This window comes from Cicer arietinum, chromosome 4 (genome assembly GCF_000331145.2).
Source record: "Cicer arietinum cultivar CDC Frontier isolate Library 1 chromosome 4, Cicar.CDCFrontier_v2.0, whole genome shotgun sequence".
Taxonomy (NCBI): Eukaryota; Viridiplantae; Streptophyta; class Magnoliopsida; order Fabales; family Fabaceae; genus Cicer; species Cicer arietinum.
This window is the reverse complement of record NC_021163.2, coordinates 15,509,551-15,520,021: the sequence shown is the minus strand read 5'-3', so window position 1 is coordinate 15,520,021 and position 10,471 is coordinate 15,509,551. Positions and strand designations below refer to the sequence as shown.

General features: G+C 35.3%; 2 protein-coding genes across 5 annotated transcripts in view; both read left to right on the top strand.

Annotated features, from left to right (window-relative positions):
• LOC101508448 (lipid phosphate phosphatase 2-like) overlaps positions 1–4,598 on the top strand; it is a 6,367-nt gene extending 1,769 nt beyond the window's left edge. Inside the window, exons 2-8 of the mRNA XM_004496977.4 lie at positions 1,012–1,232; positions 1,347–1,434; positions 1,523–1,632; positions 1,761–1,854; positions 2,660–2,848; positions 2,930–2,989; positions 3,974–4,598. Of these exons, the coding sequence (XP_004497034.1) occupies positions 1,017–1,232; positions 1,347–1,434; positions 1,523–1,632; positions 1,761–1,854; positions 2,660–2,848; positions 2,930–2,989; positions 3,974–4,188 (972 nt within the window). The 5' untranslated portion in view covers positions 1,012–1,016 and the 3' untranslated portion in view covers positions 4,189–4,598. The remainder of the gene's footprint in view (positions 1–1,011; positions 1,233–1,346; positions 1,435–1,522; positions 1,633–1,760; positions 1,855–2,659; positions 2,849–2,929; positions 2,990–3,973) is intronic.
• Positions 4,599–4,753: 155 nt separating this feature from the next.
• On the top strand, positions 4,754–10,330 carry LOC101507501 (amino-acid permease BAT1 homolog). 4 transcript variants are annotated; one of them, XM_004496974.4, is made up of 9 exons: positions 4,754–5,081; positions 5,167–5,427; positions 5,910–5,928; positions 6,043–6,262; positions 6,342–6,523; positions 8,090–8,379; positions 8,476–8,605; positions 9,001–9,177; positions 9,992–10,330. In XM_004496974.4, exons 1-9 carry the CDS (start codon positions 4,954–4,956, stop codon positions 10,064–10,066), a joined length of 1,482 nt encoding a protein of 493 aa, XP_004497031.1. In that variant the 5' UTR covers positions 4,754–4,953; the 3' UTR covers positions 10,067–10,330. The 4 variants fall into 4 exon arrangements, with proteins under 4 accessions (XP_004497031.1, XP_027189218.1, XP_073223311.1 ...); XM_027333417.2 differs by having other exon boundaries at positions 9,001–9,180; XM_073367210.1 differs by lacking the exon at positions 9,992–10,330 and having other exon boundaries at positions 6,043–6,190; positions 9,001–9,392.
• The last annotated feature ends 141 nt before the right edge of the window (positions 10,331–10,471 follow it).

Here is a 10,471-nt window from a genome sequence, read left to right as displayed (position 1 = left end):
CTCTTTCTCTCTGATTCTGCACTCTTACGAAGTCGAATAGAGTATGTAGAGTACATGATCTACGACTTGTTTCCAGTAACATTAGTTGCCCATGAACATAGAAGCACGACAAGCATAATTGCTGACAGTTTTTGGACATAGTTCCTCTAAACTAAATTACGAGTTACTATAGCAACTCCTACATCGCCACTCAAACTGCAATTTCTCTATCTATAATATGATTTTGCATACTCAAACTAAGCATATGTAATTTGACTTGGATCGTGTTCTAGCACATGATCAATTGGTTGACTCTTTCCAAGATTCGCTGTACTACCAAATTTTGTGAACTTTGCTCCAAATTCAGGTTGTTCAATGTGGTGAGAAGAATGAGTTTCTGACATACTTCAGAAAGTACAATGATACTTTTTATAGGGATAGAGCCTGAAGAGAACACTCCCAAGTTCTCTTCATTTTCTCAAAGTCTATTCAAGGCCGGTCCAATATATATGTAGGCCTAAAGCCAAAGTTAGAGTGACACTTTTTTTGTAAGTTAGATTGGGAGTTCTGCTTCCTTTTGGACCATGGCTGAACCCCCCCACCTGAAAGCAATGAAAGATACTGATAGAATCATCTGGTATTAGGATAAAAAGAACAATAAATAATATTACAATGTAAGGCGATTTTTAAGAGAACCTCTCCTCTACAGTCCTCACTGAGTTATCAACTAACTACTAACTTATATGCAGTCTATGTATATGAAGTCTATTTACATGTTGCAGTTAGCTTCCTCCTTTTTCCCTATTATTCACCCTCACATATGCCTTCTATTCTATCGGGTGTCTATCAGATACCTTGAAGATCAGCTGCAAAGTAAAAGTGCATACTTAGCAGTAAATTGTCACCGCGACAGTGTTTTTTGTTTTGTTCTCCTTTTTGTTTTTGGTCTAGCTATATTTCCTTAAATTTTTGGACTACAGGCCTTTGTTTTAAAACATAATCCCTGCTAACCTACCTTTTGGTTATTTGCAGCAAAAATGCCAGAAATTCAGTTGGGTGTACACACTATCAGATCACATGGAGTTAGAGTCGCAAGGATACATATGCATGACTGGTTGATTCTTTTGCTTCTTGTGCTAATTGATGCTGTCTTGAATATAATAGAGCCATTTCACCGTTTTGTTGGAGTGGGGATGTTGACGGACCTTAGCTACCCACTGAAGGATAACACTATTCCCTTTTGGGCTGTTCCAGTATGTTCTGCTTCCAATAACTTATCCTACTAAATATTTGAGATTATGTCATGTTTTCCCTTGACTTGGTCAACACTAGTAATTATAAACTCTTGAATTTTAATTTCTGAACAGATAATAGCAATATTGCTGCCACTTGCCGTCTTTCTTGTTTACTATTTCATTCGAAAGGATGTTTATGACTTTCACCACGCCATATTGGGTGCATTTCTGAGCCTTATAAAGTCTTTCATGTCCTTAAGTCATTACAGTGATACATCGTAACTTTAATATTGCCAAATGCATATCAGGCCTTCTATTTTCTGTACTCATTACTGCGGTGATAACTGATGCTATCAAAGATGGTGTTGGACGGCCACGGCCAGATTTCTTCTGGCGTTGTTTCCCTGATGGAAAGCAGGTGGGTTTTCAATTTTATCAACTACCAAGAGAGTCCTATTAATATCATTACCATGTGATACATATTTCTTTTAAGTAGTTATGTTATATGTGCTCAGCAAAAATGGCATTGCTTCATGAAATATTCAGGTGAGTGATCCAGTAACAAGTGATGTTCAATGTACTGGAGATAAAAGTGTTATTAAGGAAGGGCATAAAAGTTTCCCAAGTGGGCATACATCTTGTAAGTACTCTTTACAAACTTAGGGTCAGTGTGCAACTTGCCCAATTTCTTCTTTTTATATTGTTGAGTACTGAGTAGTCTTGTTGCCATCTGATGTCTAAGCAAGTGACAATCTGACAGTATTTCAGGGATTATAATAGAATTAATTTCGAAGGAAATGAATTGTTATAAGAATATCTGTAAATATTTAGGTGGCATGCGGGAAAAAAAAAAGAAAAACACTACCTCTTGTTTTGTTTCAAAAAGTTACTTTTTGTTTTCATTTCTTACTTTCACTGATAATTACAAAAATTTCATCTTGTGTTTACTTTTCTTTCTTTTTTTAAAAAAAAATTGTACAACAAATAGTGAAAAAATTAACAATTTGTCGCATGTAAATCTTTAAAATATTGAACCAAGTTGAAAATAAGGCGACACCTTTCTGCAATTATTAGTAACTATAAGAAATGAAAATAGAAAAATGTTATTTTGATGCCAAAGTTTCCTAACCACTTGTTTTTTATACAAATATTTAGAAATAGAAGATAAAGTGGAAAAAAAAGGTAATGTATGGTAATTATTTGTGAAAATATCAAATGAAAACAATGAACCTTTTTTAAACCAAACAAGCCCGTAAGTTTCCAAACCTGTAGAATTTTTCTTGTTTTGTGGCTCAAACATATGTTTGGGGTAGCATTTGTATTTTTGTCTCATTGTTATGTTGGGAATGATCTGTTTGTATTGTTTGTTCTCAATTTTTAATCTACTACTAGCTATATGAACTACGGGCAATGTAAACTCAGAAAGTCATTTTGTGGGCATGCAGGGTCGTTTGCTGGTCTTGTTTTCCTTTCTTGGTATCTATCAGGAAAAGTTAGAGTGTTTGACCGTAGAGGCCACGTTGCAAAGCTCTGTCTTGTTCTCTTACCAGTCCTCACGGCAGCTATGATTGGTGTCTCTCGTGTTGATGATTATTGGCACCATTGGCAAGATGTGTTTGCTGGAGGTCTTATAGGTTTGTTTATTGAAGCCAGATTGATTAAATATTTCACTAAAGCTCTTTGCAAAGTTTCTTACAAGAACTTTATTTTAGCAGGGACGGTAATATCTTCCTTTTGCTACTTACAATTCTTTCCACCTCCATATGACATTGATGGTATGTCCATGAATCGTTTCTTTCATATCATCATTCCTTTATAGTGCGTCGAATCCGTTGATATTGTTGTTATGACAAATTGCTTTTATTTTGGTCCAAGCCATATCAGCTCTATCATATACAGATCAGAAACTTTAGGTCTGGATTTATTTTGGGCTTTTGGCCAGGCTCAACTTGGTGAATTTTTTTTTACCTTTATCTAGAAAACATGTGCTCTAGCATAACACCTTTCTAGTATATCGTACAAGTTTGAATGTTTAGTGTCCTAATATGTAATTTTAAATATACATTTTTGTGTTTAAACAAACTTTCTAATTTTAAGACTTTAATTTAATTTAGACTTATTGATATGGGCTTAGTGCTGAGTTTAGATCCAAATTCAAACTAAACTTGGATTAGACCCAAACCCGTAGACTGAATTTTCAACCAAAAACCCCAGCCTGTGGTCAGCTCTTATGGATTTTCCAAGCTGGGGGGAATTGTGCTTTTCTTTCAAAATTGTAACAAGGTTTCCAAAGCCTGTAACTGCAGAACTTTTTCTAGGTTAAGTTCATGGAACTGAACAAAAATCTTTCCCGAGATATATTAATTTAGAGTCTGCTGTAGATTGGCATCTTTGTTTATGCTGCTCTTTCCCTAGATATATTAATTTAGAGTCTGCTGTAGATTGGCATCTTTGTTTATGCTGCTATGCTTCCTTGTTATCTCTGAGCAACACTACTAGCTTTTGGACTTTAAAGTTTAAGTTAGGATTTATTTGACTTTATCCTGTAGCATAAGTGCTTAAATTAGTATTTAGATATATTTATAAAATAACTATAACATTCCAATAAGTTGTTTCTAGTTTATTTTCATAACCCACTAGAATTGCCTATGAAATAACGCATTAAGTTACAAACAATAACTTAATAAGCACTTGATTAACCTATTTATTCAAAATTTCAGATACACCCTTAGCGTAATACCATATCATTCTATATGTAGGTTGGGGACCTCATGCTTATTTCCAGATGTTAGCTGAATCCCGTAATGGTGCTCAGCCTCCTGTCAACAACAACATTCATCTTGCACAATCTGCAGAGCTTCAGACTGTATCGTTGTATATCCCATCTCAGCATGATGGAGATACACGAGGCAATAGCTGGGATTCGAGCCCCATGTTAGGTGGTGGATCATCACAAAATGCAAGGACACACTGACTGCCAGCAAGACACAGGAAAGATCACCAGATGTCCATAGTCTGTAAAAATTATAGGGGTTTTGGGAGGTTCAGTTGCAGATAATCGACACTTTAGCATCGCTTTCTTTTTAAGAATGCAATGTCAGATGCCTTGGTTCTGAGATGGTTGTTGGATTGGAATATTTTGTTACCGGCCATCTATGTTTTGGCCAACTTATCTGCTTGTTGTCACGTACTGTTTTTTTGTCCATTTGCTATATACAAGGAGAATGTTTAGTCGGCTCGATGGGATCAAAGTATGTACGATTTTGCAACACGAGGAAAGATAGAGAAAATATGAAATGATTTTTGAAAACTCCTTAGATTGTGTATGTAAAATAAGTGGCTGGGATATTTTTGATTTGTTATTTCCAAAACATATTTCTCCTATTTTAGTGTTCATCTAGATTAATTAATTCACGGATGGTCGATAACATCTTAATATTAATTAATTAAATATTGATTAATAGTGAGAACCGACTAAAAGTGAGTTTGACTATATTGGTGTGATACGTTTCGAAATGATCTAAAGAAAGCAACATAATACTAATATATTTATTTATATTGAGTATCTCTATAAAGAGATTGAGCAACTCACAGTATAAAACAAATAATTTGAATGATAGTTGAATAAATCAACATAGATTTATGTTATGTACACATCAATAAATGAGCCAAATTTGACAATAACCAAGACGCCTTGAATCTTTACTTTTTTGTTTCTTTACTGTGAGCTAGCAAGATCATGGTATCTGCTATACAAAACAGGACACTCCCATCTCATGTGGTAACTAATGATGATGCTTCCATTGACTCTGGCCATAACCGTCTTCTTCAACTTGGTTACAAACAAGAACTCAAGCGCGATCTCTCGTAAATATTCTTTCATTTATTTTTCCTTTACTATTTCTTTTTCAATTTTGGTTTGGATAAATTGGAGTTGGTTTTTTAACTGCAGGGTCGTTTCAAACTTTGCACTTTCATTTTCAATTATATCAGTGCTCACTGGTATCACTACCCTTTACAACACTGGGTTGAACTTTGGTGGTCCAGTTTCCATGCAATATGGTTGGTTTTTGGCTTCTGCTTTCACCATGCTTGTTGCACTTTCAATGGCTGAAATTTGTTCAGCTTATCCAACTTCTGGTGGTCTTTACTATTGGAGTGCCAAGCTTGCTGGTCCCAAGAGGGCCCCATTTGCCTCATGGATTACTGGCTGGTACTCTACAAATAGCACTCTCTCCTCCTAATATCTTCTTTATACATCAACACTTCATGATTTTTTTTCCTAGTTAAAAATTGAATTTATAATTTTTTATCCTAACAATGTTTTTGAAATTGAAGATGCAATTCCAAATTTCAATATAATGCATCATGATTGTTATTTTTGTTATGTGTTGACATATACTATCTTTTATCTTTGTCTCTAAATATAGAACCTTCTTGAGATTTTTACTGTCATGAAAACATAAACTAACTTTTTCTCCTGAAGAGCAAATTACTGGCAAAATAATTTTACTTATTACTAAATTTAATATGACCACCAACTTTCTTAATTCGTCAACAAAATCTTATATTGAAGTACGAAGGTAGAACACGCCATGCAGACATTGCTGCATAGAACCATTTTCTTCATTGTCATATGATTGATTTTGGATTCATTTATCTGATGCACCATCCATTGTTTCTCTTTTCTTGCAGGTTCAATATCATAGGCCTGGTATTGCTGAGAAGTTACATGTTCTAGAATTCGATATTCAAACTTGTGTGGGATGTAGATTTCTAATAATAATTTTGAAGCTACAAATTTTGACATTTCTCTTCATTTTTCCAGTGGGCAGGGACAACAAGTGTAGATTTCTCACTTGCACAACTCATTCAGGTCATAATTCTCCTTAGTACTGGTGGGAAAAATGGTGGTGGATATGTAGCCTCTAAATATGTTGTTCTTGCTTTCCATGGTGGAATTTTGCTCCTTCATGGTATAATTAATAGCCTTCCTATTTATGTGTTATCATTTTTGGGGCAACTAGGTGCTATTTGGAATGTCTTAGGTATGAAGAAATCCTCTAATTGATTTGTAGGACAAAGTCTTTATTTTTCAATTACTAATAGGAATATGGAAATTTTTAGGTGTTTTTGTGCTTATGATTCTCATTCCATCTGTTGCAACGGAAAGGGCTAGTGCCAAGTTTGTTTTCACTCATTTCAATGCTGATAATGGGAATGAAATCAATAGTAGACCCTACATGTTTCTATTGGGACTTCTAATGAGTCAGTATACCCTATCAGGATATGATGCGTCAGCTCATATGGTAAATCTTTTTTACACTTTTTCTTCTTTTTCACAAAATTTGTTGGCTTAAAAACACCTATAGCACCGATACTTCAGATTGAAAGCATGTTTAGTATTCAACACGTGTTCGTGTCTGACACCAACACGTGTAATTATATTCAATTACTTCTGTTTTTCAAATTATTATCAGTGTCGGCATGTCAGTATCGTATGTAGTGTCTGCATAAGTGTTTCATAGAAAAAGACTTCTAATTTATTGCTGTTAATATTCAGTGTATGTTTTAATTATTCTTTGATTCATTTTAGGCTAATTGATAGTAGTCCTAGTCAATACAATTTCCTAGGCATTAAATGTAATTATTGCAGCATCATTATAAATATGAAGGTGTGTGATCTCATTAGAGGCACAAGAAACACAACAAATCACATATTTTACATGGTATCAGGGCAAGTTCTGATTCTGTGACCCGTCTTTATGCTTCACTACCACTGCCGGCGGCGGCAAATGCCGCCGGCAGCACCACCTTTTTCAATCTTTCAATTTTTTAGCTTTATACAATCATCTGTCACCATCAACTCCGACTGCATTTCTAGCAACCAGCCACGACGTTACAGTTTGCCTCAAAAGCACAACCTTCACTATGTATTTTTCAGTGACTTTTTTTTTTCTTTCAAACACAGTTGTGCCTTACACCAGCTGTCACTTTTTTGTTCTTTTTTTTTACGTTGTTACAGCTGTGCCAACACCAGCTGCCCCTTTTCTAGTGCGCATCCAAAACCAACAAACACCGCCGCACAATCCTTCGGCGAGCACGACGGTGCTTCTCCCGTCGCCAACCAACATTGCACACGTGTCACGCGCATCTATCTTCTCTATGTATGGGTCTCACGCGCCTCCACCAAATCTGTGTGTGAGAATGCATACACCTGTCTCCGGCCCCCTTCTGCAGGTCTTTTCATGATGTAGTGATTTTTCAGCAACCTCTTATTTTTCAACTCTTCGTTCCATATTGTATCTACTGTTGTGAGAACGTAGTTTCAAGAACAAGGTACCATTTGCTCAGACAATCATTTTATTCCCACCGACGATCAACCCGTGGTGACTCTAATCCTACATATGAATCATATTAGTGGCGCCTTTTATTCCCACTGACGATCAATCCAGTGGTGAGTGTATTCCCACATATGAATCATATTAGTGGCACATTTTATTCCCACCGATGATCAATTCAACGGTGAATCTTTCACACATGAATCATTAATGGTGTCTTCTCTTTTCAAACTAGTCCAACAATAGTCAAACTTAGTTTCATTTTTTATGTGATAAAATGTTTTTGATGTAACAAACTTAAAGCATAGTAAGCTTTAGCTTGAGGAGGAGTGTTAAAATTCAGTGTATGTTTTAATTATTCTTTGATTGTGCAACATTCTAGGCTAATTGATAGTAGTCCTAGTCAATACAATTTCCTAGGCATTGAATGTAATTATTGCAGCATCATTATAAATATGAAGGTGTGTGATCTCGTTAGAGACACAAGAAACACAACAAATCACATATTTTACAATTGCAAACTTGCATTTTCAGACAGAGGAAACTAAGGGTGCTGATAGGAATGGACCAAAAGGAATTATAAGTGCTGTTGGGATATCTATTATTGTTGGATGGGGTTACATAGTAGGTATTACCTTTGCAGTTACTGACATCCCTTACCTTTTGAGTGAAAACAATGATGCCGGTGGTTATGCCATTGCTGAAATATTTTATCAGTCATTCAAGAGAAGATATGGAAATGGAATTGGGGGCATTATTTGTTTGGCAATAGTTGCTGTTGCCATTTTTTTCTGTGGTATGGGTACAATAACTAGCAATTCAAGGTAACTAACTCATTGTAATTGCTCTCAGTGAGCATTCCATATATACAAGAGGGATTAAACTTGTATAGTTACTTATGATGCTTAAAATTTTTACAGGATGGCTTATGCTTTCTCAAGAGATGGGGCCATGCCATTTTCATCTTTGTGGCATAAAGTTAACAAGCAGGATGTCCCTATATATGCAGTTTGGCTTTCTGTTTTCATGTCATTTTGCATGGCCCTAACAGTATGTATTTTATCCTAAGATTTCTTATTCCTTTTTTAATAAGCTGCAAATTAAAAAATGTAGTTTTTTAAATAAACAATGCTTAGAGTTGCACAGTACAAAACTATGATTAAATATGACAGTCCATATTACAAATTACTCATCGCTTAATTCTGTTAAATTATTTCACTCTTAACTCCATTTGTTACGCTACGTTACTCTCGACTGACTGCCTACTTATCAACGAATATTAGTCACACTCAGCAAAGTGAAAACAGTAATTAATGAAAACCAAATATTTTGTAATAGTGATTGTGTCTTATGCTAAATATATTGTATCTCTAGCTATCAGCTCCTTTCATTCTACTTATGTATGTCAAATGTGTAAAACTCAAATTGAACTATTTATACTGCAGTCTCTTGGAAGTATAGTAGCATTTCAAGCTATGGTGTCAATAGCAGTGATTGGCCTCTACATTGCTTATGCACTACCTATCTTCTTTAGGGTGACCTTGGCACGTAAACACTTTGTTGCTGGACCTTTCAACTTGGGCCGCTATGGAATCATTATTGGGCTGGTTGCAGTTATTTGGGTGGTGATCATATCCATCCTATTCTCATTACCTGTTTCTTATCCAATAACTATTGAGACACTTAATTATACACCTGTTGCACTTGGATGTTTTATCATTCTTGTAGTTTCTTACTGGTTAATAAGTGGTAGGCATTGGTTTAAAGGGCCTATAACCAACTTAGAAAAATGAAGTTGTATACCTATTTTAGTAAATTGAACACATATTTAATATTATGATAGTTTTTTGAAACAATGTATATGCATTTATTTTGTCTATCATATAGGGTATTGGATATATTCATGTTTTTATTCATGTTATTGATACATTGAATGCGTCAACGCGTGAGTTTGCTCACTACAGAAAATCTACATAAAAAAATGTACCCTCCTTATTATACCTATACCCCCAAAAATAGAATGAAATGACTATTTTGCCCTCGTATAAATAATAAAACCTCAAAAAATTACCATTCCACACTTTCACATTTCCGGAACAGAGAGTAAGTTTTTTTTCAAAATTTCCGGAGAAGTTGAGAAACAAGTTTTCCGGTACAGAGCGTGTATTCCGGAAACGTTGTTTTAAAGTTTTCCGGTACCGGAAATCTTGTAGGAAGTTTTCCGGTACAGAAGAGTGTTCCGGAATACTTGTTTTTAACATATCCGGTACAGAAAGCGTTCCGGAAAACTTGATTGCCAACATTTCCGGTAGTTACCGGAGAACTTGAGCATCAAGTTTTCCGGAAGTTATGTTATTTATTTATTTTTTTTAATTTAATTAATTATAATTTTATAACTTATTGTGATTTAATTCTTTTAATATTTTAATTTTTCAGTGGGTGCACGAGGAAGAGACGGCAAAATCATACGAATTACACGGGACACTGAGACTTCTACATCGACTCCAATGAATCCCCCAGAGAGGATTCGACCGACAGCTTCAAGGAGAAGAAGACGTATGATTATTGAAGATGATGATGAGGGACATAATGATCAGGGGGAGCCTTCTACAGTGCATGAGGAAGATGTGGTACATGAGCATATGGTGCACGAGCAGGTGGATGTACATGAGCAGGAGGAGGCTGCACCTGCTCATGAGGGAGAGCATATGGAGGAGGAACATGATGGAGCTGAGGGACCTGGTGAGCTCACACGGTATCCTGGAGGACCTTATGATTTGTATGTCCTTACACGATACCGTTATCATGTTTCAGCTAGACTATGGTTTGGCGAGGTATATTAAATTAATTATTACGTATTTAAATTAATTATTATTTGTTGTCTAAATTTAATTTTAATGTCATATTTTTTTTTTT

Bases quoted from the DNA above. Each gene is read 5' to 3' on its own strand.
- LOC101507501 (XM_004496972.4), top strand. From the start codon at position 4,954: ATGGTATCTGCTATACAAAACAGGACACTCCCATCTCATGTGGTAACT. The intron at 6,263-6,341 runs GTATGAAGAAAT...GGAAATTTTTAG, and splicing joins TGCTATTTGGAATGTCTTAG to GTGTTTTTGTGCTTATGATT. The intron at 6,524-8,089 runs GTAAATCTTTTT...TTGCATTTTCAG, and splicing joins ATGATGCGTCAGCTCATATG to ACAGAGGAAACTAAGGGTGC.